This window comes from Guyanagaster necrorhizus (genome assembly GCF_019112545.1).
Source record: "Guyanagaster necrorhizus MCA 3950 unplaced genomic scaffold BT62scaffold_4, whole genome shotgun sequence".
Classification (NCBI taxonomy): Eukaryota; Fungi; Basidiomycota; class Agaricomycetes; order Agaricales; family Physalacriaceae; genus Guyanagaster; species Guyanagaster necrorhizus.
This window is the reverse complement of record NW_025064883.1, coordinates 946334-973858: the sequence shown is the minus strand read 5'-3', so window position 1 is coordinate 973858 and position 27525 is coordinate 946334. Positions and strand designations below refer to the sequence as shown.

The following is a 27525-nucleotide window of genomic DNA, read 5'->3' as shown; positions in this document are numbered from 1 at the left end:
AACCATCCCGGTACCGAGAGATTCCAGGGATTTGTTGGTGCATAGGGACACAATACCGTCTCAGTCTTCCCGAGACTCGATATCTCACACGGACTCTGTTACCCTCCGGTCCCGGAGGGGCTCGATGGTCTCTATCCCGATATCGTCCCACTCTCAGAGGGAAGTCGCCCCAAGGGAAGTCCTCGGTAGGGACACAATGCCTCACACAGATTATCGAGCTCGTAGGGATTCGGTGGACTCTGTCTCCAGTCACCCATCGCAGGTCATTTTGTCATCTCAACCGTCACATAGGGATTCTCTGGCACAGATCTCGACACACAGAGAGTCTTTACAGTCTCATCGTGATTCAATATCCTCCCACCGTGACACCCATTCTCATCGAGACTCCATATCCTCTCAACAAGGCGTTGCACGAATACATAGGGACTCGTTATCCTCGCTATCATCGCATTCATCTAATCTTGAACCCATCTCTTCGCACTTGCTACATAATCGGTCGCCCGTTTTGCCAAGGGATCCGAGGTTAGTTCCATCACTTCTTGTTTCGCTTATCTCACAGGTCATCCTTCGCTTAGGGAGTCACTTTCCGAGAGGGAGACAGGGCAGCTTCACAGAGAGAGGGATTTGATTTCAGGGTACGTCTCGACGTCTTGGTATCACATTCATTTGACGGACAGCATGCAACAGGGATCCGCGTGCTCCCTCGTTCTCACCGATCCAAATTCCACCAATCTCCACTCATCCATCTATCACACATCACCGAGATAGATCTCATTCAATCACTGTCGCCGGTCTACCTCCTCGTGAACATATCATCACCGTGCCTCCCCGTGAACACGTTGCACTTACCCGAGAACATGTCGTCAGTCGTGATCATGCCCGTGAACATGTCACCAATGAGCAGATTATCCGTGAACACACCACCCATCCCCCGAAAATCGTCCCAATCCCTTCCCGGGAGCAGCCGTCTGTCCCTGCCTTCCCACCTATCTCGATCCAGGAGCGTGTTACAAGCCCGACATATCTCAAAGATGGAGTTCCGACAAGGGAACGGATTACGAGTCCGAGGGAACACATTTCGAGTCCAATCTTGTCCAGAGAGCAAGTTACAAGTCCTATTTCAGCTAGAGAGCGCATTCTGAGCCCTCTCTTGGCCAAGGAGTACATACCGAGTTCCACTAGGGAGTCGACGGCCAGAACTAGAGAACGAATCTCCATTGCCACCCATCTCGATCCGCTTCAAGAGAGGGCATTCAGTCCTACATCTGCCAGAGAAACAGTTCTTAGCCCTATGGTCGCAAAGGAGAGACCTCCTAGTCCTGTGGTTACGAGAGAGAGGCTTTCTAGCCCCATGATTACCAGAGAGCGTTTTCCTAGTCCCTTGACCTCCAGGGATTGGGAAGTTTCAAACATCATTCAACATGAGAATGAACGCGAGGAGAGGGTCGTTAGTCCCATTTCAAGTAGGGATCTGGTGAACCCTGAGGCTATCGGTTTTCAGGAGGACCCACTTATCTCTCATTTGGAGCCACGTCGCGAACAAGTAAGCATGTCCAGCTTGATATCAGGACCCTTGCAGCGAGACAGAACGGCGTCAATATCATTCTTGACGTCATCTTTGGTTATTGTCCGGCATCCACAGTCATCATCATCAGAGCGAACCTTCAGCCCAATTCCCTCTTCCTCTCCGAACGAAAATACAGGGTCTCCTAATGTTTCACCTCATTCCAAGCCACCCATACCGCCGCCAATAGTACCTGTTTCTTCACCGATCATCCCCCTTCCTACGCCCACCCAGAGAGTTGTGAGCCCGATTGTTCCTACTCCGACCAGCACTATGAAGCGGAGCCCTCCAGGAAGCCAGACAGGCCGGGCTATTGCTCATGCGCATGTTTATGGAAAGGCGGAAGAGCACACGCAGAAGAAAATCGAAACGATCGATGAGGTCAAGGTGGAGAGACGGGAAAGCGTTATGCCACTGACACCAGCACCCAGTACTCCTATGAAAGACCACTTGATGCCTTCGACGGAAAGCGAATTGGAGCTGAAGCACGCGAAGCACAAAGAGTCAACGCATTTGCAGCACAAGGACAAAGCCACAGACCCCCCACCAAAGAGGCCATCATCAGCCACCGTTCATAAAGAGAAGCTCACCCCACCCAAGAGACCATTGTCTGCCACCTCCCACAAGGACGGTATGACGCAAGAGGATGCGCACGAATGGTTCCTCGAGCATTTTGCCGATTCACCTGCTCCGAAGAAGAAGAAACCGAACAATACCTCATCGCCTGAAGATGATCTTACCAAAGAGCTGGAGAGGGAGCTAGCGGATGTTGACATGCCGATGGACGATGCCAATGAAGAAGCCGAGCGGATGGAGGTTGACGTGGAAGATGAGCTGCTGAGCTTGGTGCAGGACGAGCCTGTTAAGGAGAAATTGGTGCTGCCGCCTGTTCCGCCTGTCAGAAAGGCCAGTATGAAGAAGAAGGCTTCTGAGGAGCGCGACAGGGAGTCGATGCCGCCGCCTGCGACGACGACCGTCAAGACGAAGAAAAAGCCTGGTCCTAAGCCAAAGGCCACGAAATCTGCGGTCAAAACCACAACGAAAACTGGTCCGAAAGGGAAGAAGGAAGCATCGGTGTCTCTAAAGGGCAAGGCAGCGTCAATATCGGCTTCAAGATCGCGATCGACCAGTGTCATGCCTGGCGAATCGCAGGAGGAGGGTTTAGATGAAAAGTCTGAAGAGAAGGAGAAGGAGTTAGAGGACGACAAAGTATACTGCGTGTGCAAACGGAAGTACGACGAAGGCCGGTGTATGATTGGTTGCGATAGGTGTGACGACTGGTACCATACCCAGTGCGTGAATATGTCGGAGCTGGAAGTTGATCTGGTGGACCAGTTCATATGTCCACCCTGTATTCAGAGTGCGCGGTCTTTCGTCTCAGAGTCTTTCTTGTGGCTGATCTGTTATGACTCAGAAAATCCTCACCTGAACCTGAAGACGACATATAAAACCAGATGTCTAAATGGACTTGACGATCCCAACCCGTCCTCTACTGAGGCATGCCATCGGCCATCAAAAGGTGCCTTGAGCAAGTACTGCTCGCCTGAGTGCGGTATAAAGTACATGCGACGAAGGATCGACGCTTATACGGAGAAGGGTGGTAGTCGAGAGGTGCTATGGTCCAAGGTGAAAGACGCTGAACGACGAGAAGGGGTCGTAGTTCACTGTCAAACCGGTGCCGTGATGAAGAGCAAGACCAAGGCGGAGCGGGAGGTCGAACGCTTGAGTGGACCGCTGGAAGCCATTGGTAAGGCACGGACAGGACTGCGACGTGCAATGGAGTGTGTTCTCTGGCGACAACGGGTGTGGGAGCTCGCGTGCCAGCGGGCTGAGGAAGGGGGTGACATCTGTGGGTGGGATCAACGACTCTGCTTCGGTGAGGAGGAGTGGGAGGAGTGGGGTGACGGGGTCGAAGAGAGTTATGCTGCTGATGCGGACGATACTGATGCCGAATGGTGGTGTCCCGGTCCAAAGGATTGCGAACGGCATCATGGTTGGCAGTCCATTCGCCAGGACGACATCAATAACGAGAAGACAAAGGGTGAAGAGGCCATCATGAAACTCACGACCAAAGAGAGAGAAATACGCAAACAAATGGAGGATCTCTTAGGCGCTGAGAGCACAGACATTGACAGAGACACCAAGCCTGGGCCCTTGAAGAGCAATGGCAAGGTCATCAATGTCCATGGGAACGGGCTTAAGAACGTCAAGGGGAAGGTAAAGGCGAACGGGGATGACAAGAAGACTCTGAAGAGGAAGAAACGATAGTACATAGTTTGCTGCCATGACTTTACTCACCTACTTACTGATCTTGTATTTTTATTTCTCTTTTGTAGCTCATTCCTCGTGTCATCGTCTGCTTTGTTACTTGCATGTATAGTCAACCTCGATAGTCAATGTCAATAGTACAATATGAAACACACAACGTAGAGAGGTCATCAGTAATGTAGAGATGACGTCGAGCCGATGACACTGGCAAAATTTAGTATCCGTCGCCTTCCCCTCCTTCTTTGCAAAACCCCTTCTCCTCGAACAGAACCTGCGCTTTGTGTTCTTCCCTCCGCTTTTTTGTCTCGATGGCGTTCTGATGATACGGTTCCAGCGTGGCATAGTCTACGTGCCGAAGGGGGATTTCATCTTCCTTGTCCAAGTCCTACAGATCCATTAAGCCATGACCTTGTCGCAGCCACGAGACATACAATTTCACCCAGTAACACTACATTCTCGCCTCGTATGAGGAACAACCCGCGCGGAAACTCTGCGAAAGCATTCCCGTGATATATTCGTTCAACAGTGTCTTCAAGAACCAAATTTGCTGCGCGGGACACATCAAGGTTAGAAACAGAAAGAGGTAGACAAAGTAGAAAAAAATGCACCAAACTGGTCATAGGACCTCAAGACGCCTTGCAATTTACGCCCGTCTCTGAGTATGACGAGCATCTTCCCTACAAGTAACACGGACGCGAGAAATTAGAAAAGGACGTTATTTTTGAACAATGTAAGCCATGGCGGTGCGCGACGTACTGTCCACGCAGTCCACCAGCGCGCCGGACGTTGTAAAGGGTATGAGCGAGTCCATTGTTTCGTAGATGGTGACCAAGAGCTGTAGAGGAGGATTTCAATCACGTAAAGATATAAGAGATGTATATATAGAGATTAGACCTATATTTATGCTGGGATGGCCGAGTAGTTAAGGCGAGTGATTTGAATTTGATTACGTAATTAACTACATTACTACCTCATTATCACTTGGTGTTTCACCGCGTAGGTTCAAATCCTGCTCTCAGCGTATTTTTACTGTCCTCTTTTTCGCAATGCCTATTGAGCCTTGGGCTTTTAGCTAGTACATTGGAATTGGTTCATGTGACCTTGTGGACGGTTGACATGATCAAGACCCCAAAGAAGACTCAACAATTCTGCACGAACCTCTAGGTTTTGATACAGCGGTGACTTAGCTTCCTTGCTAGGAAGATTTTCGTCGAGGAAACCTGCCTGTCATATTATTTAATAGCAAATTCAGCATAGTATTCAATGCTACGTGTATTCTATTTACAAAGTACAAGCATGGCCGCCCTCGGATTCACCAGAATCAATTTCTCAGACTGTCAAAGACTGATCTTTTTCTTTTTTTGTAATCCCGCGACCAGAACCTCGAAGACTATTCCGTTAAAGTTGCCATATTTTTCAGGTTTGACACTTTTTCCCCATTTCCTCAGTCGACGATTGGTCTACCGCATCAATGTCGATGTGGGATTCTCAACCGGCTTCGTTTATCTCTAAAGCATTTAGGGTTTTCCGAGCTGCATCGAAAGTATTTTATAGTCGGCGTCATCATCATCCGGCGATGTTTCATCTATAACAAAGCTGCTGTTTATGTCAGAGATCGTGCACCGTGATTGGAACAACGATGTTACCCCAACGCAAAATAGAACGCAAGTGCAGTCTCATTTACTAAACAGAGAATATTAGTTCCGAACTTGCATCTAATGTAATAGGAACTTTACCTTCAAAAACCGTGAGCATTATCTTTTGCATGCGCCAACTTTCGCCAATGGAGCCCAGAAGATCCATCAGTTTACGGCCAAGTCCACTGCGCCGGGATGCGTTTGATACCTGAAGTTCATAACTATATAGGACCTAGTAAATACGATACCAAAATGACAAAGGTTGAAAGCCGACCAGTAGATCATGTCCGAGTCATCTTCATGCTCGAATCTGAAGACACTGTACCCTAACAGTACCTGTTTGTCCGGCCTGCGAGCTACAACAAACCGTGATAGAGGATCAAACATTTCTTTGCGCTTGTCGGCAGGATCCCAACCAAAAGAGGATTGTGAATAACTAGCCTAGTCTTCAGCGAAAGAGTCGGCGTATATATGGCTCTACGCACAAGTCGCGCATGTTAGTTTCGAACATGGAAAATATAGCCTCACGAAGTGGCTTGGATAATTGACTAGAAGTCAATACCTCGAACCTAGGTCGAACGTATACTTATATTACGTGATTGAAAACACGATCGCAGACTGCATCCTTACGTGGGATCATCAGATATGTTGAGAGCCCTCGACAATTGTGCCGCTGATGCCTTCAGATTTTCAAAAAAGCATGAAAGTGGACATGTAGCACTCCTCACCTTGTTAGCATCCCGAACACGCTTCGAACCATCAGCTAACATATCACGGTACGAGACAAAGGGACACAATCGGCCGACGTCGTCAATCATCTGTATGACGTAATTCCTTGTTTTCTCTTTCCAAAACCACTTTGTGGTTAGAATTTGTTGAACGTCGACTTGCGTTTATCTGAATATTTGCTGCTCTAAAAGATGAAACTAGACGCTACCGATCTCCGCTATGTGACACCGGAGGAATTCAGGGTTCTAACTGCAGTATGTACCCTGCTCGCTATACTTATGTAGTCACTCACGGCTGCTGTCAGGTTGAGATGGGTTCAAAAAATCATGAAGTGGTCCCCACGAACCTTATTGCTCAGATATCTGGCCTGAGGAATGGTGGTGTCAATAAACTCGTCGGTTCTCTCGCGAAACGAAACCTGGTCTCAAAAGTTCAAAATTCAAAATGTGATTGACTTCCACAACCCTTCCTGCTCATCTCATTGAATGACGATACCTTGCATATAGACGACGGATACAGGTTGACGTATGGCGGTTATGATTATCTTGCAATGCGTGCGATGTCAAAGAGAGACTCAATGCACTCTGTCGGAAATCAGATTGGTGTTGGGAAGGAATCCGGTGAGTCTAACCAAAACATTTCACCAATGAGAGTCCTCACCTGTATATGTAGACATCTATGTTGTCGCAGATTCGGAAGGCAAGGAAATGGTATTGAAGCTACATCGGTAAGACTCTAGTGGCACGCCTCAACTTGTCTGACGTTGGCTGGACAGACTTGGCCGAATATCCTTTCGCGCAATTAAGGACAAGCGTGATTATCTCGGAAAGAGGAAATCTGCGTCGTGGATGTACATGTCTCGCTTAGCCGCCCAGAAAGAATGGGCGTTCATGCAAGTAAGTATTCATCGTAAACATCTTTTCTCGTAACGAGCAATGTTTCAGGTCCTTCATAAGCACGATTTTCCTGTTCCAAGACCCATCGACCAAGCACGGCACTGTATTCTGATGGAGTTCATCGATGCATATCCCTTGTGAGGTTTTTCAATTAACGTATGTTATAACGTCATAAACCCATTCTCTAAGGCGTCAAATATCGGAAATTCCATCACCAGGCAAGCTTTATTCGACCTTGATGGATATTATTGTGCGATTTGCCCGCGCCGGGTTGATTCATGGGGACTTTAATGAGTTCAATATTCTTATACGGCGAGAAAATGGGGAGCCTGTCGTCATTGATTTCCCTCAAATGGTCAGCACGTCACATGTGAATGCCGAATGGTCCCTATCTCTATTCCTTTCGACATCGACTTCTCGTTGATTTAATCTCCTAGGTATTTTAATCGCGACGTTGAATGCATCCGGACATTCTTCAAGCGGCGCTTTCGATATGAGAGCTCCTTGTATCCTCGATTTAAAACGGTAGAAACAGAGGATTCCTCCGAATCAAATTTCAGGCTGGATGCTGTTGTCGCTGCTAGTGGGTTCGGCAACAAAGACATGAAAGTTTTGGAAGAGGTTTGTGTGATTTGATGCATGGAGACATACTCTGATTGTTCGTCAGTACATGGCGGCTGTCAATGACGAAGAAGCGCACGATGAGGAGGAGGAGGAGGAGGAGGAGGAGGAAGAGGAGAAAGATGATGAAGACGATAATGAAGGCAATGGAGAGGGCGAGGAGAAGAGGGCAGGGCATGGAGGAGATGAAGGACGAAACCAGGAAGACGATTCCGATGCCCAAAATCCCGAGATGGAAGAAGAAGTGACAAACACCGCTCGAATGACAACGAATACGGCCATGACCGTTGACATACCTCAAGATCGTGATGTTGAAATGGATGACGAGCCTCACCAAGCAAAATTGCGAGGACGAGCAGAGGACGATCCATCAGACGTCTCGGACATCTCAGAGAGTCGGGAATTATCAAGATCACCTCCTCGATCCAGATCAGTATCTCCGGATTCTCTTGCCAAGATGGCAGAGGCACTCAGTCTAAACAATGTCAGAAACATCGTTTCCTCGAATCTATCAAAGAGTCGAGCGCAGCAGCAGCGGAAATATCACTCAAAACGGGGTGTTCGGAAGGCGGGAAGGCCACAGGGTAGTAAGGCCAAACAGGATACTCGGGTGAAGATGGATAGAAGCGGCGTGTGGGATTGAAGGCTTCTGGTTGACAAACTACGGTTACTTACATTGCCTTTTTTGGATTTACTGTGCTCTGTGTTTGCAATGCCTCTGGCAGCCAAACAAAGACCTCTTTTTGTCCTCTTACTGCTCCTCGACGATGGACAGAACAGATCTCGAGACATACCAGGTCCAGCTATCTCAAGTCGAGGTCGCTCTCTCTGCCGACCCAGATAACGCAGAGCTTGAAGCACTGCGCTCAGAGCTGAAGGAACTCATTACACTTACGCAGACAGCGATCGCCCAGGCTGAGCTAGCATCTTCATCAAAGGTCGAGTCATCCCGAAAGTCTTCGTCAGCTACTCCGGTGCAGACTTGGACAGCCGGCGATGAGTGTCAGGCTAAATATTCAGCCGATGGGGGTTGGTATCCGGCGCGGATAACGTCAGTGGGGGGCTCTGCAGACAACCGTGTTTACAGCATTGTATTCAAGGGTTACAACACGACAGAACAGGTGAAAGCATCCGAAGTCAGACCTCTACCCGCAAACTACACCTATAATGCACCGGTGTCGAATAAACGCAAGCTGAGCAAGCAGGAGGAGGAGGAGCGGGAGCGAAAGAAGAAGAAGAATGAGAAGAAGCTGGAAGTAAAGGCAGCCAAAGCAAAGGAGCAGACCCAAAAGCAAGCGACTTGGCAGAAGTTTGCGAAGAAGTCAGAAAAGAAGGGGGTGCATATTGCAGGAGTTGCCGGTACCAGTATCTTCAAAACGCCTGACAACCCTCTTGGTCGAGGTGGGTGTCATTCCGCAATTCGTTTCTCTATTTCCTTTTACTCATATGATTCCTTTTCTATAGTCGGAGTTACTGGAAGTGGGAAAGGCATGACAGAGGTGGCAACTCGGGGCAAGCATGTTTTTATTGCCAAAGACGATGATAATCCGTAACCGAACTCACGTCCCTATTCCACTGTGCTGATAACGACTTGTGTTAGAAGCTAGTCGAGTCCATCAAACGTGCAGCAGTCCATCTGGGGAACGAGCATACGTGACGTTTTCGTTCTTTTTGCTATGTATATCACAATCCTCATCATTTTGTTCATTTCCTTCGTACCTCCGTGTCAGATTTAGGTCTTATCTCCTGCGGACACATGCAGACATTCGAACTCAACGTTGTCTGCCATCCGATAGACAATGATTGCGACATGGAGCCTCCGAATGTCTGTTTTAGTACTGAGCGTATACTGGCGCTTAATTTCACTTTGCTTTCTCTAGACTTATTTGAGCGTCATGAGGTGGTCCCGGTGATCTATGCCATTGTTCATGCTTCTCCCTCGAAGGTTTCAAGATGATTCACGACCGTGGATAAATGCCACCATGCAAATACGGCTCACTTCGTCCGTGATAGGTCCAAAATTCGAGTTCCATAAAAGGTAGGCTCAGATACCTTCGCGGGAAGAACTGCTCTCTCACCCCTTGTCATGTCTAACCCTAAATCGCCACTTTTTTTTTCTCCCAAGAAGAACCGGCTTCTGGGGTGAACGTTTGAACATGCGAGCGAATATTCCTTGTACGTGTCGTCGATCTCACGCACGAGACGAAATGGCATTATATGATCCTTTTCCATGCACGAGGTTACATTGTAGCTGGAAAAAAAAAAAAAAACAGAATCTTTCTGTATCCCGTGAGTATTCAATGGAAACATCGTTCCTGGTCTTTTTCTTTCAGGAATTATAGGCGTCAATAATGGAACTGCAATTTGAATGTGTATGATACAAGGATGTGGTATTCTGCTGAGTTCAGACTGATGCCGATACCGGTCCGACAACATCCGGCTTCCTGCAACAGACTTTTTCTTCGGAATGGGGTTCGGGCAGGTCTGAACGGTTTAAAGTACGGACCAGGGCGTCGTTCTGTGTTGGCAAGGCGTCAGTGTAACGAGATTTAATTTTCGAACATTGAGACTTACCGCGCGCTCTAGTTCGAGCAATTTGAGCTTCGCTATTGATGAGTCGTACTGGAGGCCCGATACCATACTCTAAAAATCAAGGGATGGGGTCACCTGGTGCTTAGATTTTAGGTAAAAGAACGAACCTTTGCCGTTTTTGAATTCAAGCCTTTGAACGGTTCTAGTTCGTCGAAGCCAACCGGCCAAAATCCGAGACTTGAAACACGGCGTCAGAGAAAACGAATTTATCAAGGGATGACATGACCGACCTAAGGAGCTGGGCATGCAAGCGATCGATGTGGGCCTCGAGGCTTGCCATGTATATTGTCCGTCGATGTGGGGCGCCCAGTGTGGACCTGGAAAAAGAGGCGAATAAGACCCAGTAGTGTGACTGGAAATCAGGAATGACTTACAACTCGTACGCGCTAAAGATAGATTTTTCAAGGGCATGGTTCCATATCTTGCGACGCTTGCCCTCTTCTTTTTTGGCGTACAGACGAGCGTACGGATGTGCAATTATTCTGGAGGCGGAGGCTTGCCTGGGCTGAGATGACGGTGAGTCGGGGTATTGCAGCTCGGCGGCCGTGATCGGGGCGAGGGCAGGGAATGGCAGAGATGCAGGAGAACCTTCAGACTGAGAACTGGACTGAGAACTTTGGGAGGCCATGGCAAAGGAGAGATGTAGGAAGGACCGGGAAGTAGACGATATATATGGGAGCAGGTGAAGGTGACGGGCAAAAGACGTTAATTAGAAGGATGGGAAGCCTGTCGCCCAAAAGAAGAGTAAATCACCCCGGTGATTGTATGTATACCTCGAGTTTGAGTCAAGATTAATAGCGGTGAGTGATCGGACCATTTACATAGGGAGAGAAACGGGCTGACCATTGTAACCAAGCTGACTCGTTTACAAAAACATAAGAAAGATACGACCGTCTGTTGGCAGATCCACTGGATGGAAATGTCTGCTTCTTGCTTCGGATTCTGGAGGTTCTCTCAGTTGGCAGCTGGTCGCCAGTGCAGCGTGAGAACTCGACCTGCAGTCAAGTCGAATGAAGATACGAATCGCTCAGTTTCCCTCTGACAAGCGGATCGTGTCGCGGATAGCCAATTTATTCACTGGCAAAACAACCAAAGAGCGAAGCAGAAAAAACTCGAGGTTGACTCGACGCCGCCAATGCCTAAATACTTAATATCCCGCAGGCAGCCGAATTGGGTGGAGAGCATCGTGAAATCTGGATCTGCTTTTTTCAATTCAATGATTTTGTGATTATGGGTTAATTTTAGGTTCACTTCTGCGCTTCTCCACCGACAAGGAACACAAATTGCCCAACTTGGACACCTCAATCGCACTGATGTTTTCGCCAAATAAGCAGTACAAAATTAATTCAGAGCCTTGATTATATAAATACATATCCCTTGCGCCGCCTCTAAGCCTACTCCCATGCCTTTCTCAGAGGCCCACCCCGACTCCCACTACCACTACGATGCATCCGTAAGTTTTGTTTTTTCTGTTTTTCTTATTCTTATTTGTCGTTTCAGGGCATCTATGCGTCGTCTTCAGATAGTGACGGTCCTCGTACTCCCAGCTACCCGTCTCCAGAGGCATATTCTTATTCGCCCGTCCAGTTCTACCCGTTAACTGAGGGCTCTGCTCCACTTTGGCCCACTCACACTTGCGCACCCGACGTCACATTGCCGGCAGATGTACCACTTCATGCTCCGGTTCCTCTTCCCCCCTCGTCGTCACTGTTTTATCCCGAAACCCCAGCAGGAAGTTACCCCATTCAAGAGGCACCTTTCCGGCCCGGTTCATCGTATCCGTTGCTCGGCAATTATTCTTCTCACTCCCTGCTTTTTCCAGTGTCACATACCGATAAATTCCCCCAGCGCAGTCATCCAGAACTAGTACCTCTACAACCATCCGTGCCTTTGGAAACTCCTCCTCTCGAACCTTTTGTAAATTTTTGCAACAGCAACCCCTCCCACCGAGCCCTCTTAACCTTTCCCACTCCCAGCGAGCTACTTAAAGACCAACCGTCTGAATCTTTTGCTCATGATTTTGGTCCCGACAAGGCCGATACCGCCAGGAAAGCCCGCCGTCGTGCTATGGCAAGGAGTATCGGATTTCCGCCAACAGATCTGTAAGTCCAATCCTTTCCGCCCGTGGACTTTGGAGCTGAGTATCAACTCCCTGCAGGGACTCCATCTCTTCACATGAAAAAAAAAGGCACTATCTCGAATGCTTGGAACGATATGTGATATATTTACATGAGCAGCTCAACCTCACTGGCGCCCAACCTGTTCCTCTGGAGCGGGTTTCCAATTATCGCGGTCTCAGTAGCCGTTCCATAAGGGTATGTCTACATAATCGGACTTTCCCCGAGCGGCATTTGCTTTTTTTTTTTCCACTCCTTTTAGACGCTGCTGGTACATATGGAAAATACGACGCGAAAGCTTAATCTCCAATGCGTGACGGAGGAGCATAGGGTCGGTGTTTCTTTTTTCGTGAGTCCCTCTTCTTGCTCATCCGTTGGGTTATAGTTCTTGTCTCTTCGCGATGTCCTCATCAAGCAGGAGGCTACCGTCGCGGCGCTGAAGCAATGTCAGCCACATCCGAGTCCAACTGAACTGGAAGCAACGGAATAGGCAAATAATGGAGGTAATAATGTATGATGCTTTTAATGTCGTTATCGTTCCTTCGCTTTCGTATTCTCTAACCTTACTTTGTCTGCTACTTATTTTCGGGGTCCGATGGGACTACCTAATCCGTCATTTTTCTTAGCATAATAACACTGTGTCCGGAACCGTAGAGCTAATACAATTGCTACCATAATGGCAGACTTCGACATATCATCGCCCGCCCTTCCTTCCACGTAGAGCATGTGGAGAGAACGCCACCACGGAAAGCGACTAGCTGAATTGAGCACAGCGATTAAGAATGTTAGAGATCATGTGTGCATAACAAGCGTAAGATACTTGCTACATCGATTACTGACACAAAATCCGAAGTTCCTTATACAAAAACACAGACTCCATACCAGAACAACACAATCAAATGTCCTGGTATGGCGGCAACTCGTCATCATCCTTCTTGGCGTTACTGCCTCCGCTCCCCGTCGGTCCATGATTCCCACTCAGAATTCTCTCTCTTTCCTCTCTTTCTAGCCTCTTCTTTTCCTCTTCGGCACTTTCAGGCGTAGAAATGGCCGTTTGTGATGTAGGCAGCGCATTGTATGCCTGAGAATACGTCGCGGCAAGTCGTCTCTTTTCTTCTTCTGCAGAAACAAACCCATTACCGCCCGACGGAGACGAAGCCTTAATGCCATGCAAAGAACCACTTGCGGGTCCAGGTCCCGATTCACCGGCAGCCAGGGGTACCCCCGTTTCTGCTATGGTGGGCGTGATCGGAGGTAGCTTAGGCTTTGACGGGTTCGATGGGACACCGGACGCATTGGGAGACGTGAATGAGGGACTACCAGAGGAAGGAATAGGTGTCGGCGAGAGATTCAAGTTGGACGGGTTGATTGGAGGAGGTTGGGTCTGTGGAGGAGAAGATGGGGGGTCGTACTTCGTAGGCTCGGATGCTGCTTGTGAAGATTCCTTGGTCGCATTTAACGGCGGCGATAGTGGAATACCAGGGCTGGTGGCACCGGCAATATCGGTGGTCATGCTCGAGAGCTCACTAGCATGGCTTTCGCCAAAGCTGCGAGTATCAGATCGACTGAGGTCAGATTCCGCAACTTGAGGTGGAAGATTGATGTGCCCAGTTTTATAATTATCAAGGGCACGTTGCAACGAAGCGCGCGCAGCACCGGTGGCTTGGGCGCCGCTGTACGGAGATGATTGGGTAGGTGGAAGCGTCGGCAACACTGCAATGACGGGACTTGCAGCTTGTGACAACAGAATAAGCTTTTCGCCGTACTACAGTTATCAATTTAGACGCAAGCAAGGGATTCTGACAAACGACAGACATACCTCACGGATAGCATCCCATTTGGCTTGTTCGCTTTCGCGGATACCTTTTCTCTTCAAAAGCTCAACTTCTCTTTCTTGCGGTTGATCATCGGACTCGGCTTTCTTGATCTGATCCTTGAGTTCGTTGATCTTCTTCTCCATGCCTTTGGGGTTGTCATGTTCGAGCCTTGCGAGCTGAGTCTGTAGTCCGGCGCGGATGTTCCGGCGGGGTGTGAGGGCAACCTCGGCATCACGAAGTTGCTTCAGTGGCGTTCGGGCGGTGTCCAACTTCACCGCAAGAGAGCTGGCAAGTGAACCGTGAACGAAGTTAAGGTACGCAAGACGATCAGTCACTGAATACAAAAAGTGTTACTATGATGGAAGTGAGACAGGGTGTGGTAACATACCATCTTTCAGGTCGTCAAGTTCTGATTGACCCCAAGTGTAAAGTTCTTTACTCTGTGCCTTGGAGTCTCTGGATACACTATCAAAGTCAATCGCAACACCCTTTTCGATGGTGATGATCTTTTGTACTGGTGAAGTCGAACTAGAACCGAGATCAGATTCTGATGGACAAAGAGAGGACATTGAAATACCCGTATTGCTGTCCGAGACTGCGTAACTGATACTGGATTGCCTCTAAAGTGTGGGATTTGTGGCCACCGGACGCGGCTTCATTGGCAGATGGCTGGCCGCTTGTATCAGGGCTGCCTGGACGATGCTGACTTGGGAGACGCTGGGCAAGAGGCGAATCTTTGATAGCAGACTGAGCCCTGTCTGCGAAAGATTGTAAGAAACCTGGAACGGGCATGATGGTAAAAGATAGAGATGCTGGAGATGCAAGGTGGCGATGCAAGGCGTTCCTCCGCAGTAGGACGGTCTATGATGTCAGTACCTTGTCATTGATCTTACGTGCCTTCCAGTGGTTAACTTGTAGTCAATTGATAAATGTAAATATAATAACCCGTAACACACTGCGAATATCAGACAACTATCTTTTTTGCCTTGCCCTTCTTCTCCGAGTCCTTGTGCGAAAGAAATTCTACTTCGGTGGCCAGCGGGCCAGCGAGTCTCTGCCCTTCGAGATACCCGAGAACACTTGTTTTGAAGTGTCGACCTATTCCCTCAATCCGCGCCTTCAACCCATCTTCATCTGCCGCGGATGGAGCGAGTCGTGTCCATATGGAAATTCGATAAAATTGCGGGCGAATGGAAACAATAACGCCAGTGATCAAAGAGTTTGGTGGAGCACCATTGCTAGTCGCTTCGGTAAGAAGGGGGTCGAATGTCTCTCCTATCGCAGCAAGCATCTGAAGGAGAGATTAGTGAGAATAAAGAAAGATAAAGAAGCCACTACGCACTGTGTAAAGCCACATCTTGTCCACGTTGTTTCGGTTTTTGTCTCGTGGTAACTGAATGCTCCATTTTCCACCATTCTTGTTAGCTTCATCCTCCCATGCCGGGATAATGCCCTCCTGAGAAAATTATCGACACTATGACTACAAATAGTGTGGAGAACCAAGACAAACCTTGAAAAGATAGTAGTTCGCCTTCTGCGGTAGCGAAGATGGCGCAACAATGTTATTATACAGGCTTTAGAGATAGAAGATATTTTGTAAGCATACGCACAAGAACGCGACGGTCGGAACGTACCCCCAAAACTCCTCGACACTGTCAAAACTGATCACCCGCTTGATATCCTCCATCCAACCTTGTGCCGCCGCCACTCCGGGTGTTTGAGGCACAGGTGTCTGGGGAAAGGCAGAGACGGGTGTTTGGGGCAAATTCCGGCCTTTCGTTGCTGGAGAGTCGAACCAAAGAGTCCAAGGGGAGTAAAGGGGGTGCTACATGACGAGGTCGCGTGAGATTGGGGCAGGTCAACTAAGCCAGCAATGCAGACGTCGGAGCATACCTTGACATTGAAATTGGTGGGATCACTGAACACAGTTCGGATACCCTCGGCCTGAGCCTGCATGTCAACTTCCTGGATTTCTCCCGGTTCCAGTGAATCGTCGACGGCATCAGATTGATCAGCCAATGCAGCGGAGAGCGCAGCTCTCGAGGCCACAAGAGAAGGACCAGAAAGAGCAGAAGCCATTGAGCGTCAATAATGGGTATGCTGTTCAACACTACTGTGAACGGGGCGAGCGCAAAATGGGAGCGATGACAGATGTGGTCGGTGAGACGGTGATACTTGCAATAATTTTTTTATTTGTAAATTTTTTGAAATCAAACCCACCGGTGCCGAATTCGTACCCCGCGGCCGGCACGTGCCGTGGCTTGCCGGGATTATCTGATAAGACAACGGGAGAACAGATGTGGAAATTTGCTGACTCGCTCATTTCCCCCGGCTCCTTCTCTCAAATGTCCATCCACAATGGCCTGGATCCATTCCAGGCAAAGCTCGCCGCTGCTGCTACTGGCGCGACGATGACGGCGCTCACTAGTAAGTGCATGGTTCTATCATATAGACTTTGCTTATTTTCTATCAGTGACGCCATTTGACGTCGTCAAAACACGGCTACAAACACAGCGACCTAGCTCCCAGCCTCTGTTCGTACGGCCACCGCCTAATACATGCTGTCAGCCTCTCAATAGGCCCTGTGTAAGAAATCTGTCGTCGTTGGCACGCCCCATTGCGGAGGAAGAGCTCGTCTGTGTCTGGGAGAACGGCGTGTTCAGGGCGGAGCGGGTCAATGGATTTTACGATGCAGTAAAACATGTGTGGAAGGCAGAAGGTCTGCGTGGTCTCTGGAAGGGATCTGGAACAACATTGTACGTTGCCCTTTTCTTGCCAGCCAATGGACCTCATGTGAAGCTCAGGGTCATTGGGGTTCCGTCCTCAACGGCATACATGCTAACTTATGACCATCTTTTGAATGTCGTGCTTCCGCCAATACTACCCAATGATAATCTCGTTCCTTTGACGTCGGGAATACTTGCTCGTACCACAATATCTACAATTGCTTCTCCACTGGAACTCGTACGGACCAATCTACAATCGACACCTCTCGCGGCAGATAAACCTCATACCCTACGTTCCGTTCTCACATCAATTCGGCAGCTTGTCAAGACCCAAGGTCCTCGTTGTCTATGGAGGGGGCTTGGGCCTACATTATGGCGGGATGTGCCATTTTCAGGTTTTTACTGGTTTAGCTACGAGACCTTGAAGAAAGGGTTTGCTCGGCAGGGGCAGAGCAATGCATGGGTCGCATTTTTGTGTGGTGCTGTCAGCGGGACTGCCGCCGCACTGATAACGTCGCCAATGGATGTTCTCAAGACCCGACGTCAAGCGCTGGTCATGGGAGCAGCATCAGACGCGCCCAAAGTTACATCGACTATCGGTCTTCTCAGCCAAATCGTACGTAAAGAAGGACCCTCAGCCTTGTACACTGGAATTACGCCGCGCATGGCTAAAATTGCACCAGCATGTGGTATCATGATTGCCTGCTTTGAGGTACGTGATTGTCTTGTTCCTTACATCTCGATTTTAATAGACTTACAGGGAGTCGGAAAGTTTTTGGCCAAGGCCTGACGCAGACGGATCGTTAGACTGTGTTATCAACTTCAACCATGGATTATCTATTGAATAATGTATCATACACACACACACTAGTACTACATACAGACATGAAAACCAAGGGAATGCAGATATGTTATAAATTCGTACGACCGTCTAACCGAGCCTGCCCAGCTGTCTATTTGCCGACAAAAGTTTGCCTCCTACTCGATCTACGTCGTTTGACAGTCCATCTAGCATGTCGTTCTGGTAGGCTATCTCAGCTCCAATGGCCTCCCCCAAATGCCGCTGTCGTTGTAGGACTGTCGTTAAAATGGACAGCTGCTGGTCCTGTTGCTCAATCTGGGTTTGCTGGAAACCCAAAAGACCATGATTATCGAGTGGCCTGGTCTCCTCTGTCTCCTGAGGTACCGAGGGTGCACCGAATACTCTTGTCACCCTTGTGAACGTATTAGAAGCGGGACCGAGAAGCGCCTCACGGTCAGTGGAGGGTGCTAGGTTAGTTGTGGGTGCAGCATCACCACCGCCGCTTCGGGCCGACGTCATTCGAGCGACGGTAACCATCTTTCCCAGCTTCTCACAGTCATCCTGAAGCCGAGCAACCATGTCCGTCCGTCTCTGCAACTCGCCTTGACTCATGCCACCCACTGCAAGCTCCTGAAGCCCTTTTCCGAGCGTGCCAATACGGGCCAAGACTCCTGCGAGTTTCTGCTTGGCACTGACGTTGGACTTGTGTGAGGCATTGACGTCGCCCTGGGTGGAGAACGCCTCACGGCGGTTTATGTCGGCCCTGACGTCGCGGAGACGCGTCTGTATTTCTTGATACTCGTCTAACCAAGAGGCTGAAGAGAAATGGGTGGGAGCATTCTTGACGGCTGCCGCCTTGCCGATGGGGATTCCAAGGAACTGTTTGAAGGGGTAGGTCTCGCGCCATTGGTCATCTTTGGCACTGATAATGGCGCGTAGGTAGGTCTCAAGACCAGCACGGCGCTGAGTGAGAAGCTGGGAGTCGGTACGGGAGCGAAAAAGGGAGAATTTGTGCTTTGGGGGCAAGGGAGCTGGCGGGGGCAAGCCTGTTGCCTGGACGAGATCAGTGTGGAGGTCGTCGAATTCTGAGTAACGGCGCCACATGGTCCATGACTGAATGTGAGCCTTTATTTCGATTCGATAGACAGTATGTCGCTTTGGTTCAGAACGCTCCTGGAGGTCAACAATCGACACTTGTTGAATCGCCGTCATCGTTCATGGACAAGAACAAGCCTACAATGCTCCTGCACAGCCACTCACTACTACAAATCGAGCCCGGCCCGCAATTTCCGTCACCACTCTCCCAAATATCCGCCAGCCCCACCCACGCCTCTTCAGAAAGCGTACAAACCCAGGAAACACCTCGTCGCTGATGTCCTCTAATTTAACATCCACGTAACCCATATTTCGCATGTCCGCCTCGTATTCCTCGAGCGAAACTATGTTCTCCTTGGGTATCATATTTAGAATCTCCAGCAGAACCCTCGTCCTGAGGCTCATGGTCTTCCGAGTCGTCGGGAAACATATGTCTGCAAGTGCTATTCTCCCACCAGGCGCAAGATGTGACAACGACTGTCGTAAAAACTCCCGTCGCGTGTGAAAGTGATACGCACAATCAAGAGCAAGAATAGTGTCGTACATATCAGCGTTATTGGAACCGAGTGGGTGATCTTCTCTCCCAAGTCGATAGACTGCATCTCCGAGGTAAAGCTTCGGTTCGATGATACCCGGGTTCCGGAGCCGCATGCTCGCAATCCGCTCACGAGAACGCTGGTGATGTGCAGGAAGACTTGTAATTCCTGACAGCTTGGAGGGACGTGGAACATCTGGGTGGGAGAGAAGCAGGATGAGCGACTCCCCACTACCATGTCCAACATCTATGGGACCAATATGAAATAAAGGGCATCCGTGTCACTCTGTGGATACAGGACCCACCAAGAATTCTGTCCCCAGCTTGGCAGTCAGCAGCACGGATGAGCTTCAAAGCGAGCGCTACAAAGACGATCAGGACAACTGTCAATGCTTTCATGGCATTACCTTGTACCTTGACAGGCTTCAGAGAAGACACTGGTGTTCTACAGACGTGGCGTAACCAGGGGGTCCTTTGATAGGTAAGATCTTGAATCGTTGGCACTAACCTTCCAGTAACCCATATTCAGCCATTCAGTTTTGGGCGGTGCGTCTGGATCTTCCCCAGGTAATTTGTTCAGAGTGTAATGGAATGTGCTATATGGGTCCGACCTCTTGTTGACAAAGAAAATAAAGGCGACGAACGATGCTATTGCCACAACACAGAAAGCATAAGCAGGGACTAAGCTGAAGTAGTATTCGAAACTGAGGGAAATCATTGTAATCTCCTCGTGCTCACTGCAGTATCAAAGCTATGGTTAGTACGAAGATCGAGCAAGCGAGCAAAGTAAATCCGTACACGACGTTTCTCGAGAGCGCGTACCAGCCTTTCCTGTCCTTCCAGATGAGATTTTGCCAGCGTGGCATAGATAAAGGGCATGAAGCAGAAGAGGCCCTGTCAGACGGTGAATTAGTCCAGGACGTCTCGTCTCGATGATGGCAGGAGACGAACATAGATTGTGACGTGCTCGATCATCAATATTCCTAATTCGCGACCCTCTGCGGGGCTAACTCGATATTCAGTCCTGAGCCGCGTCCAAGCACCTGCATTCACTTCGATGTTCAGCCCGTCATCTCGAATAGTGAATGTAGCACTACTCGTCGTGATTATGCTGAAGAAGCCCAAGACCTTCAAGCGATCAACGATCATATACGTGCAGGGATTGCCGTCTTTTTGCAGCGCATAACTTTCCACCAGCGGACCGAAACCAATTAAGGTCGGTATATCATGTAAAATAGCCAGAACATCCCTTTGGGAGACTGCAACTTGACAAGATGCAGAAAACGTTCTCGTCAGAATGAAAGGCCACATGTTAAGGTGCGATTACGAAACTGATGATGTCAAGATGTATGCTATACATCAAAAAATCTACTGATAATCACAGCCAGAAATCGTCTAGATATAAAAATACAAGGTATTATCGTTCAGCACCGTGTTTGGGATGGGGACGGAGGATTCAGCGTATCCTCAGACCTCGTCCTTTGACTGGGATCGTATCCTTCGCCTATGCTGGCTGCACCGATAACGTATCGGAGAACGTCGCTGAGAGTAATTATGCCTAATAGTCGACCTTTCTTTCCACCCTTTCGTTCCTCCTCCTGTGCCGACTGTCAGTTGACGATAACAATTATATCACGTTGCATACCTCTCCCTCCACTACCACCAAACGGTGGACCCTCCGCTTCTTTATAAGCTGTAGGAGAGTACCAAGAGAATCCGACGCATTACAAATCACGACGCCAGGGAAATCGGGAGAGCGCTGGTTCAGCGCTTGACAGATGGTGAGGTCAAGTGTGTGGTACGCACCCAGGCGTACAAGGGTCTTACAAAAGAAAGTGAGGTGCGATTTAACCATCTATGAGAGGAGAAAACATACAATGACATCAACCGTCTCGTAAAGGTTAACCACAATACCATCATCATCAATGATGGGCACGGCAGAAATAGACAAAGCAGAAAATTGGTGGACGACATCGAAAACAGTAGTCGAGAGGCCAGCAGTCGCGATCGGATAATAAGGTTTTTGGCCTGGGGCGGGAGGTGCTACATATGTGCCGATCTTGAGCTTACGCAGCGGTAAGTGGAGTTGTTGAATTTCTTTAGTACACTGTTGAGGTGGAGGTAAGTATCTCCGATAAGGAAGTATAAGCATTATTGTGTACATTGATCGATATAAATTTGAGGAGACGATATGTTGTTAAAGTTGAGACAATGACTTCCTGGTCGGTCTCTGTGTCGACATCAAGAAGGGGAAGGCGGCGGGCGTGGGTCTGAATGAGAACTTTTGCGGCCTGGTATAAAGTGCTAGATGGATGTTCCGATAAAAGAGGGGGCTGCGCGACGCCAAGCTGAGTCTCGATTCCTGGAACGGGAATCTTAGATGAGTGGCGCGATGAAAGAAATTGAAAACCTCTAAGATCTTCGAGGACGAGGCCTTCGACATCCAGGGCAGCTGCTTCATACGTCATCGTTGTGACGTTGTAGTAGTGCTGGATGAGATGAATGATGTCGAGGACTGTGAGCATGCCGGCGAACTTGGAAGTTTCGCTATTCCAAAGCGGAGCAGACACAACACCTGGAAATGATAAGCGAGGAAATAATCCTAGTTACGCGACGCACTGTTTAGAATAAGACATTGTAGCGCCCGCTTAACATTAAGCTTGGTGTCGAGGACGATGAGCCTGAAGCTGATTGGAAAGGCATCATAGCAGGTGCGGCCCTTGAGAAAGGACCTGATAGCTGTGAGAGCAGCATGGTGGCCGTCCTGGGGTGGTAGATGCGAACCAGCTCGTCGTCTCGACGGATTTTTGCGCAGATTCGAGGGCGCGAGACTCATGGCAGGACAAGGGCAGCGAGAGGGCTGGCCTACTTCCAAAGTGGTTGCCATGCCGGTGCCGGTGCCGGAAGAGAGCGGGCCGGCCGATGGCTGAGCAATGGGCACCGTGTTCTGTCGTTGACTACCACCCCATCGCTACTATGGACAACCAGCCAGAGCCCAACGAGCCGTGGCTGGTCCTCCTTCCTCTCCTCATTGTTCTTTCTACTTTTCTCTTTCTTCTCCTTCTTTTCTTGCTATGTATCCTCCTCCTACGCAGGCGCCGTTCCATCATCCTACGCGATTCCGATGGACCCATAGACATGAGCAGGGAAGACCTCATCCATGGCGAAGGCGGCTTTGAAGGTGTCGAGTCACGGTGGCTGGAGAGCGTCCCAGAAAATGCTCGGAGAGACTATGTAAGAGCCAGAGGTCCGTGCTCCTTGTTCGTATCGCTTCCCATCTCACTTGTCTTCCGCTCAGATTATCAGCTGCAATACCCTCCAAATTCCCTTCCAACGGACATAACTCTATCCCAGTTCCTATCCATCCAGGAAAAGGGAGTTTCGGCGTGGTGCTTTGAGCCAGATTACGAAACCGTAAACTCCCTACTCGTGCATGCAAGAACCGAAATTACCTTTCTTCCTGATCCCGCTTCGTCGTCATGCGTACAGTCAAATCTACCCCTTCCAAAGCTGAATGAGGTTTACTACTGGGAGATTAAGATGTTTGATCTTCCTCCGACAACTAATGTCGCCGTCGGTCTAGCGACAAAACCTTATCCTCCCTTCCGTCTTCCTGGTCAGAGCCGATACTCTGTTGCCTACCTCTCCAACGGTGACAAGTCGCACAATTATCCGTTTACTGCATCATCGTTTAACGCATCCCTAAAGGAGGGCGACATTCTAGGTGTCGGATATCGCCCCAGAACAGGCACGGTCTTCTTCACTAGGAACGGCCGTAAACTGGATGATGCGTATGTCGGCCTCAATCGATTCAATCTCTTTCCTACCATTGGCGCCGACGGTCCCTGCAGCGTTCATGTTAACCTTGGGCAGGGAGGCTTCGTATTCGTTGAAGCCAACGTCAAGAAATGGGGTCTTGCGCCAAGTGTTGGTACTCTGGCACCCCCCCCGGCTTATGGGAGCGAACGTGGGAGTATTCTGCTTGATGTCGGTGGTCGCATCAGACTACCAAGTGATGGTACACCGCCAAGCAGTCCTGGCGCCTCACCGTCGCGCCGTTTACATCGTACTCGTCGACCACGACAGCCGCCGAGCGAGCCCATTGTGTCGTCACCACTCAGGACGTCAGAGCTGTTTAGTCCGCCGCCACCTATTACACCCGTCGACGAGGAGCATGGTGAGACCGTTTCGTCATCGCGGAGATACATTTCACCCACAGATTTACCTTTCCATGTGCCTCCAAATACTAATCTTCCTCCTACGCCTGGCGATTCTGATATCCACCCAGATGTAGATGACGAGAGCGGTCGTTCACTACGCTCCTCGCCTACCACCTCATCGAGATCGCTATCGCCCGAAGGTGCGCGAAACCCATTTACGACGCCTCGTCGTCACCGTTACTCGCTCACTCATATCGCGGCGTCCTTATCCGACTCAGGATCCTCAGACGTGACAGTCCAGGTACATCTGCCTCCTGAGTCTCCTATGAGCTCTGCCAATCCACCGACGCCTAATCGCCGTGATATCCATTTGCAGGCGCTGTCGTCAAATAGGCACCGACCGGGTAGTCCGGAGAGTGGAATTGTAAGCGATGGAGATGACGATGACAGACTGAGGAGTCGAAGCTTGTCCAGGCGAGACCCTCCTGCCTATTCACCGTTGGATGCGTTCACCTACGCTGACGGGGTTCACATCGACTTACCCGCTGAATTTATCGCTGCAGCTTTGGAAGGAAATGCTATACCTGCCAGTGCGCTGGGGCAGGCTAATGGGTCACGAGATAGGCGACGCAGTCGAAGGCATTAAGTATATCATGGTGTATGTATGTGGGTGACAGTTTTACCTTACTGTTTTGTGTGCAGTACTGAGGTAAGTCTGCAGTATTAGTGCGAAACGACTACATATGATGACGATATGTTGTAATAAACCTCCTGGTCATTATGCTTGGATTAAATTTTGCGTCGTCCGACCTTGACCGGGGATCTGCGGCTGTTCATGATCCTCCGTTCGTCGGTGTTCCTTTTTCAAGGTTCTCGTAAATTCTGGATTCCTCCAGAGATAAATAATGGGTATGTAGTCCGATTCCCAAAAGCTCGTACACTGGACGACAGACCACAGGTGTCACCGATTGATGATCACAGCATGGACGCTGGGTCTCTGAAAATGGTAAGGAAACGATGGGGCAAGGCAGTCAGAAAAATTGTCTCACGTTTCGACGGTGGCCTTGCTCTGCATCTACGTCGTGCTTCGTCTTCTTCTCGTCGACGAAGGCGGCGTTTGCTGGTCTCGCCACGTTCTGAGCTGCCTCTGTAAGATCGACGGCCTCGATCTTCTGGACGGCACTTCGCCGGCAGCACTGTCGCAGTTTCCATTTTGGCCACTGCGCAAACGCCACCCACAGCACAAACAGCACCAACACAAATGCAACCGCCATGATGATCCCCACGTACTTGTCCAGCCCATGCTCATCGTCGCGGTCGTCACTTTGGTTCGCGATTCCGTCTGTCGGCGTTCCGCATTTGTTTCCTGTACACACATCTCTCTTTTGTAGTGGTCTGCCGACCAGCGTAAGGAGCGCTAGCATGTCCAGATGCTTGCTATCAACGACAGGGAGTGGATGAAAGAAGAACAATTTTCCGCAGCAGTGGACGACAGTTACGACGGCGTTTCAGTGTTCGACGATGCGTGTTCGCTCCCTTATACATAAGTCGACGGGTGACGGCCGGCTCAGAGCCTTTGATGCTCCACTATTAGAATGCATTGGTAAATATGTCCATCAAACTTCGTCTGCACCAAGACAAGGATAAAAATATGGTACCGCATATGTCCTTCTTATATGTGACAACATTTAATGACAACGTCACTGTGCTCAATGATACAGTCATGGTTACAATTCACCGGTATTTTCTACAGAAACCAAGCACAATTCTTCTCCTTCTCTACCGTTGTTTTCTCTACGGCTCCAGCCTTTTCGGGTCTCTCGGGAATAATGAAGCCCGTCTGATGTTGTTCAGTTTCAAGAACAACATCAGCACCCGTTCCAAACCAATACCCCCTCCACCGTGTGGCGCGCACCCAAGCCGGAATCCATCGACATAGCCTTTCATTGATTCAGGATCAACACCTTTGCTGCGCATCTTCTCAGCTAGAAGGTTCGGCTCGTGGATGCGTTGTGCCCCGGAAAGGATCTCTTCTCCCCGCATGAAGAAGTCATAGGAGTTTGAAAGCGTCTGTACAACGCCTCTTAGTAGGCTCCGCGTAACAATAGAGCGATGACGATACTTACCGGGTCTTCTGGGTCAGGCATGGTATAGAAAGGCCTCAGTGCCATCGGGAACTTATCAATGATGTAGTAATCAGTGTCGTATTTTGACTTGACGATCCGACCGAGTCGCTTCTCGTTTTCGGTGCTATACAGAACCCGAAATAAGTTACGGTTTCCCGAAAGAATGGGTGAGAGAATAATGCGCGTACTTAATATCGTCCAAAACATCTCTCGAAATGCCGTCCGCAACAAGAAGGTCTACAGCTTCCTTGAAAGTCAGCTTCAGCGTTCCTTCAGGGCCTTCTCTCCATTTAAATTCTTCGGCTGGGAATTGCTTTCCAACAACGTCAATTTCATTCTTGTATTTCTCCCGGAGTCCCTTGAAGATGCTCAAGAAAAGACCATCGAGAAGTTCCATAACTTCGTGGTAGTGCTCTTCGATCGTCATTTCCAGATCAAGACCCATGAACTCTGTCATATGCCGGTGCGTGTTGGAGTCTTCAGCTCGGAACACGGGTCCAATCTCGTATACTCGCTCAAAGTCAGCAGCAATGGCCATTTGCTTGGCAAGCTGAGGAGATTGTGCAAGGAAAGCGCTTCCTGGTGTCCGCCGTGAGAATGATAGTCAGGATTATGAAAGAGAAATTGACTACCCTTGAAGTAGCTAACTTTGAACACAGATGCACCCGATTCCGTCGCTGCACCCTGCAGCTTAGGGCTGTGGATTTCTATGAATCCCTTGGCACTAAGATGTTCACGGAAGAGATCCCCAACTGCGGCCTGGAGCTTGAATACAGCCTGATTTGTTTGGGTCTAGAGAGAAGGGTTCTTCGGATTAAGTATGAGACCTAAACGAAGGACAGAGAATCTTACACGAAGATCGAGTACGCGATTGTTCAACCGGGTATCCAGAAGAACTTTATTAAACTGTGTTTCGGCTGCTTCTACTTCAGCATCACCCCGAGAAGCGTCATCTAAAGAGAAAGGCAGTCTGGCGTCCAGACCAGCAACGAGATGGATCTGTACAGGCAGGTAAATGATTTAAACGATGACAAGAGATAATCAACACGCACCTGGAACAAATGCACTTCGACATCTGCAACGCTCGCACTTTTGATCAGCTCCGGAGTCTTCTTGACGACACCCTGGACGAGCACGATACTCTCGTCAGCTAAGCCAGCCGTCCATTTAATCATCTGCTTGGAGATCTTCTCTGGCGTCATAGTCACAAGGGCTTGGACGGAATCGGTCCGTTGGCGGAGGTTTAGGAAAACCATCTTGTTTCCTTGCGCACGGGACGTCTGCACGCGGGCTCTGAACAAGACAGTCTCTCCATCACGCGAAGAAAAGGTCGATATCTGAACATATTGTCTACGGGGACGCGATTGCGACTGATTGAGGGGCAAAGGTCCGTAGAACTCAGTAGCAAAGTCCTATCGATGCCAATAACATCAGATAGATATGTTGTGAAAGAAGCATATTTGCGTACGACTTCAGCCGCAGATTTCTGCATGGCTAGTTGTTTTTGTTTCGCTGCCTTTTCAGCTGCCTTTTTCTCCTTTTCTGCAGCTTTGGCGCGTTTCTTAAGTTCGCTTTTCGTTGGTCCAGATGATGCGTCGACGACTCTGTGTGGGTGGGTAAGGAATGGCCTAGGAGAGCTCCGGATATGACTTACTGTTCTGGAGTAGGTTCTGCCATGATGAACAATGAAACGATTCGGTACTACTTTGTTCGGTACGAGTCAGGATGAATAAAATGAGGTGTGATGGAGGACTGATCTGGAAGGGTCCTGATCTGGCCTTGATAAGCCTAGGCCTTGTTATCTTATCTATGATCGGATGAAATCGCCGTGTGTAACAAC

General features: G+C 49.3%; 18 protein-coding genes and 1 non-coding gene across 19 annotated transcripts; 8 read left to right on the top strand and 11 right to left on the bottom strand.

The window, feature by feature from the left end:
* The first annotated feature begins 959 nt into the window (after window positions 1-959).
* BT62DRAFT_514380 (uncharacterized protein) lies at window positions 960-4014 on the top strand. Its single transcript, XM_043181224.1, has one exon. The coding sequence runs from the start codon at window positions 1292-1294 to the stop codon at window positions 3830-3832; it is 2541 nt and encodes an 846-aa protein (XP_043043974.1). The 5' UTR covers window positions 960-1291; the 3' UTR covers window positions 3833-4014.
* On the bottom strand, window positions 3914-4670 carry BT62DRAFT_927757 (Sm-like ribonucleoprotein). The gene is made up of 4 exons (XM_043185342.1): window positions 4589-4670; window positions 4441-4509; window positions 4264-4379; window positions 3914-4217 (listed from the first exon to the last, which is right to left on the bottom strand). The coding sequence occupies exons 1-4, from the start codon at window positions 4641-4643 to the stop codon at window positions 4047-4049; spliced, it is 411 nt and encodes a 136-aa protein (XP_043043973.1). The 5' UTR covers window positions 4644-4670; the 3' UTR covers window positions 3914-4046.
* A 66-nt stretch (window positions 4671-4736) lies between these two features.
* Window positions 4737-4853, top strand: BT62DRAFT_t35. The gene has a single exon. It is a non-coding gene; the product is annotated as a tRNA-Ser (tRNA).
* Window positions 4854-5082: 229 nt separating this feature from the next.
* BT62DRAFT_1072541 (uncharacterized protein) lies at window positions 5083-6287 on the bottom strand (the record flags this gene model as incomplete). Its single annotated transcript, XM_043178868.1, has 7 exons — window positions 5083-5428; window positions 5479-5515; window positions 5569-5690; window positions 5744-5905; window positions 5955-6038; window positions 6100-6149; window positions 6198-6287. 7 exons carry the CDS (start codon window positions 6285-6287, stop codon window positions 5350-5352), a joined length of 624 nt encoding a protein of 207 aa, XP_043043972.1. The 3' UTR covers window positions 5083-5349.
* A 102-nt stretch (window positions 6288-6389) lies between these two features.
* Window positions 6390-7730, top strand: BT62DRAFT_885257 (RIO1-domain-containing protein; the record flags this gene model as incomplete). Its single annotated transcript, XM_043182818.1, has 8 exons — window positions 6390-6452; window positions 6503-6644; window positions 6705-6818; window positions 6871-6925; window positions 6974-7094; window positions 7143-7231; window positions 7284-7478; window positions 7532-7730. The coding sequence occupies 8 exons, from the start codon at window positions 6390-6392 to the stop codon at window positions 7728-7730; spliced, it is 978 nt and encodes a 325-aa protein (XP_043043971.1).
* Window positions 7642-8593, top strand: BT62DRAFT_514152 (uncharacterized protein). Its single transcript, XM_043181222.1, has one exon. The coding sequence runs from the start codon at window positions 7765-7767 to the stop codon at window positions 8356-8358; it is 594 nt and encodes a 197-aa protein (XP_043043970.1). The 5' UTR covers window positions 7642-7764; the 3' UTR covers window positions 8359-8593.
* On the top strand, window positions 8285-9449 carry BT62DRAFT_514049 (uncharacterized protein). The gene is made up of 3 exons (XM_043181221.1): window positions 8285-9116; window positions 9180-9264; window positions 9316-9449. Exons 1-3 carry the CDS (start codon window positions 8483-8485, stop codon window positions 9320-9322), a joined length of 726 nt encoding a protein of 241 aa, XP_043043969.1. The 5' UTR covers window positions 8285-8482; the 3' UTR covers window positions 9323-9449.
* Window positions 9450-10119: 670 nt separating this feature from the next.
* BT62DRAFT_916877 (uncharacterized protein) lies at window positions 10120-10935 on the bottom strand (the record flags this gene model as incomplete). The annotated part of the gene is made up of 5 exons (XM_043184016.1): window positions 10120-10233; window positions 10290-10358; window positions 10415-10484; window positions 10538-10624; window positions 10682-10935. 5 exons carry the CDS (start codon window positions 10933-10935, stop codon window positions 10120-10122), a joined length of 594 nt encoding a protein of 197 aa, XP_043043968.1.
* Window positions 10936-11709: 774 nt separating this feature from the next.
* BT62DRAFT_1001286 (uncharacterized protein) lies at window positions 11710-12914 on the top strand (the record flags this gene model as incomplete). The annotated part of the gene is made up of 5 exons (XM_043176714.1): window positions 11710-11760; window positions 11808-12409; window positions 12466-12622; window positions 12687-12755; window positions 12810-12914. 5 exons carry the CDS (start codon window positions 11710-11712, stop codon window positions 12912-12914), a joined length of 984 nt encoding a protein of 327 aa, XP_043043967.1.
* A 405-nt stretch (window positions 12915-13319) lies between these two features.
* On the bottom strand, window positions 13320-15033 carry BT62DRAFT_1001285 (uncharacterized protein; the record flags this gene model as incomplete). Its single annotated transcript, XM_043176713.1, has 4 exons — window positions 13320-14189; window positions 14244-14575; window positions 14630-14769; window positions 14819-15033. The coding sequence occupies 4 exons, from the start codon at window positions 15031-15033 to the stop codon at window positions 13320-13322; spliced, it is 1557 nt and encodes a 518-aa protein (XP_043043966.1).
* Window positions 15034-15205: 172 nt separating this feature from the next.
* Window positions 15206-16320, bottom strand: BT62DRAFT_1001284 (translation initiation factor eIF4e; the record flags this gene model as incomplete). Its single annotated transcript, XM_043176712.1, has 5 exons — window positions 15206-15532; window positions 15584-15697; window positions 15752-15815; window positions 15876-16066; window positions 16135-16320. 5 exons carry the CDS (start codon window positions 16318-16320, stop codon window positions 15206-15208), a joined length of 882 nt encoding a protein of 293 aa, XP_043043965.1.
* Window positions 16321-16553: 233 nt separating this feature from the next.
* BT62DRAFT_943364 (mitochondrial carrier) lies at window positions 16554-17895 on the top strand. The gene is made up of 4 exons (XM_043187875.1): window positions 16554-16668; window positions 16715-16997; window positions 17046-17679; window positions 17728-17895. Exons 1-4 carry the CDS (start codon window positions 16587-16589, stop codon window positions 17755-17757), a joined length of 1029 nt encoding a protein of 342 aa, XP_043043964.1. The 5' UTR covers window positions 16554-16586; the 3' UTR covers window positions 17758-17895.
* On the bottom strand, window positions 17828-19374 carry BT62DRAFT_513215 (syntaxin). Its single transcript, XM_043181218.1, has one exon. The coding sequence runs from the start codon at window positions 18979-18981 to the stop codon at window positions 17899-17901; it is 1083 nt and encodes a 360-aa protein (XP_043043963.1). The 5' UTR covers window positions 18982-19374; the 3' UTR covers window positions 17828-17898.
* On the bottom strand, window positions 18719-19680 carry BT62DRAFT_513521 (uncharacterized protein). The gene has a single exon (XM_043181219.1). The coding sequence runs from the start codon at window positions 19513-19515 to the stop codon at window positions 19003-19005; it is 513 nt and encodes a 170-aa protein (XP_043043962.1). The 5' UTR covers window positions 19516-19680; the 3' UTR covers window positions 18719-19002.
* A 135-nt stretch (window positions 19681-19815) lies between these two features.
* Window positions 19816-20998, bottom strand: BT62DRAFT_927750 (uncharacterized protein; the record flags this gene model as incomplete). The annotated part of the gene is made up of 5 exons (XM_043185341.1): window positions 20351-20998; window positions 20198-20293; window positions 20044-20136; window positions 19908-19995; window positions 19816-19844 (listed from the first exon to the last, which is right to left on the bottom strand). Coding segments are annotated over exons 1-2 (456 nt in total), but the record flags the coding sequence as incomplete, so codon positions are not given.
* On the bottom strand, window positions 20824-22286 carry BT62DRAFT_1001281 (CBS-domain-containing protein; the record flags this gene model as incomplete). The annotated part of the gene is made up of 5 exons (XM_043176711.1): window positions 20824-20997; window positions 21045-21221; window positions 21276-21506; window positions 21562-21974; window positions 22019-22286. 5 exons carry the CDS (start codon window positions 22284-22286, stop codon window positions 20824-20826), a joined length of 1263 nt encoding a protein of 420 aa, XP_043043960.1.
* An 89-nt stretch (window positions 22287-22375) lies between these two features.
* Window positions 22376-24205, top strand: BT62DRAFT_978585 (SPRY-domain-containing protein; the record flags this gene model as incomplete). The annotated part of the gene is made up of 2 exons (XM_043189356.1): window positions 22376-22646; window positions 22698-24205. 2 exons carry the CDS (start codon window positions 22376-22378, stop codon window positions 24203-24205), a joined length of 1779 nt encoding a protein of 592 aa, XP_043043959.1.
* BT62DRAFT_927748 (uncharacterized protein) lies at window positions 24179-25128 on the bottom strand. The gene is made up of 2 exons (XM_043185340.1): window positions 24609-25128; window positions 24179-24556 (listed from the first exon to the last, which is right to left on the bottom strand). Exons 1-2 carry the CDS (start codon window positions 24831-24833, stop codon window positions 24521-24523), a joined length of 261 nt encoding a protein of 86 aa, XP_043043958.1. The 5' UTR covers window positions 24834-25128; the 3' UTR covers window positions 24179-24520.
* A 72-nt stretch (window positions 25129-25200) lies between these two features.
* BT62DRAFT_943355 (aspartyl-tRNA synthetase) lies at window positions 25201-27458 on the bottom strand. The gene is made up of 8 exons (XM_043187874.1): window positions 27340-27458; window positions 27154-27289; window positions 26738-27097; window positions 26538-26684; window positions 26318-26477; window positions 25874-26264; window positions 25686-25809; window positions 25201-25629 (listed from the first exon to the last, which is right to left on the bottom strand). The coding sequence occupies exons 1-8, from the start codon at window positions 27360-27362 to the stop codon at window positions 25354-25356; spliced, it is 1617 nt and encodes a 538-aa protein (XP_043043957.1). The 5' UTR covers window positions 27363-27458; the 3' UTR covers window positions 25201-25353.
* Window positions 27459-27525: the final 67 nt, after the last annotated feature.

Coding starts and splice junctions, on each gene's coding strand:
- BT62DRAFT_514380 (XM_043181224.1), top strand. CDS start 1,292: ATGGTCGCAAAGGAGAGACCTCCTAGTCCTGTGGTTACGAGAGAGAGG.
- BT62DRAFT_927757 (XM_043185342.1), bottom strand. CDS start 4,643: ATGGACTCGCTCATACCCTTTACAACGTCCGGCGCGCTGGTGGACTGC. Junction 4,510..4,588: donor GCTGGTGGACTGCGTGGACA/GTACGTCGCGCA, acceptor TGTTACTTGTAG/GGAAGATGCTCGTCATACTC. Junction 4,380..4,440: donor GAGGTCCTATGACCAGTTTG/GTGCATTTTTTT, acceptor TGTCCCGCGCAG/CAAATTTGGTTCTTGAAGAC.
- BT62DRAFT_514152 (XM_043181222.1), top strand. CDS start 7,765: ATGGCGGCTGTCAATGACGAAGAAGCGCACGATGAGGAGGAGGAGGAG.
- BT62DRAFT_514049 (XM_043181221.1), top strand. CDS start 8,483: ATGGACAGAACAGATCTCGAGACATACCAGGTCCAGCTATCTCAAGTC. Junction 9,117..9,179: donor TGACAACCCTCTTGGTCGAG/GTGGGTGTCATT, acceptor CCTTTTCTATAG/TCGGAGTTACTGGAAGTGGG.
- BT62DRAFT_943364 (XM_043187875.1), top strand. CDS start 16,587: ATGTCCATCCACAATGGCCTGGATCCATTCCAGGCAAAGCTCGCCGCT. Junction 16,669..16,714: donor GACGATGACGGCGCTCACTA/GTAAGTGCATGG, acceptor ATTTTCTATCAG/TGACGCCATTTGACGTCGTC. Junction 17,680..17,727: donor TCATGATTGCCTGCTTTGAG/GTACGTGATTGT, acceptor ATAGACTTACAG/GGAGTCGGAAAGTTTTTGGC.
- BT62DRAFT_513215 (XM_043181218.1), bottom strand. CDS start 18,981: ATGACGGCGATTCAACAAGTGTCGATTGTTGACCTCCAGGAGCGTTCT.
- BT62DRAFT_513521 (XM_043181219.1), bottom strand. CDS start 19,515: ATGCGGCTCCGGAACCCGGGTATCATCGAACCGAAGCTTTACCTCGGA.
- BT62DRAFT_927748 (XM_043185340.1), bottom strand. CDS start 24,833: ATGGCGGTTGCATTTGTGTTGGTGCTGTTTGTGCTGTGGGTGGCGTTT. Junction 24,557..24,608: donor AGCAAGGCCACCGTCGAAAC/GTGAGACAATTT, acceptor TACCATTTTCAG/AGACCCAGCGTCCATGCTGT.
- BT62DRAFT_943355 (XM_043187874.1), bottom strand. CDS start 27,362: ATGGCAGAACCTACTCCAGAACA. Junction 27,098..27,153: donor AGAAATCTGCGGCTGAAGTC/GTACGCAAATAT, acceptor TGGCATCGATAG/GACTTTGCTACTGAGTTCTA. Junction 26,478..26,537: donor ATCGCGTACTCGATCTTCGT/GTAAGATTCTCT, acceptor CCTTCTCTCTAG/ACCCAAACAAATCAGGCTGT.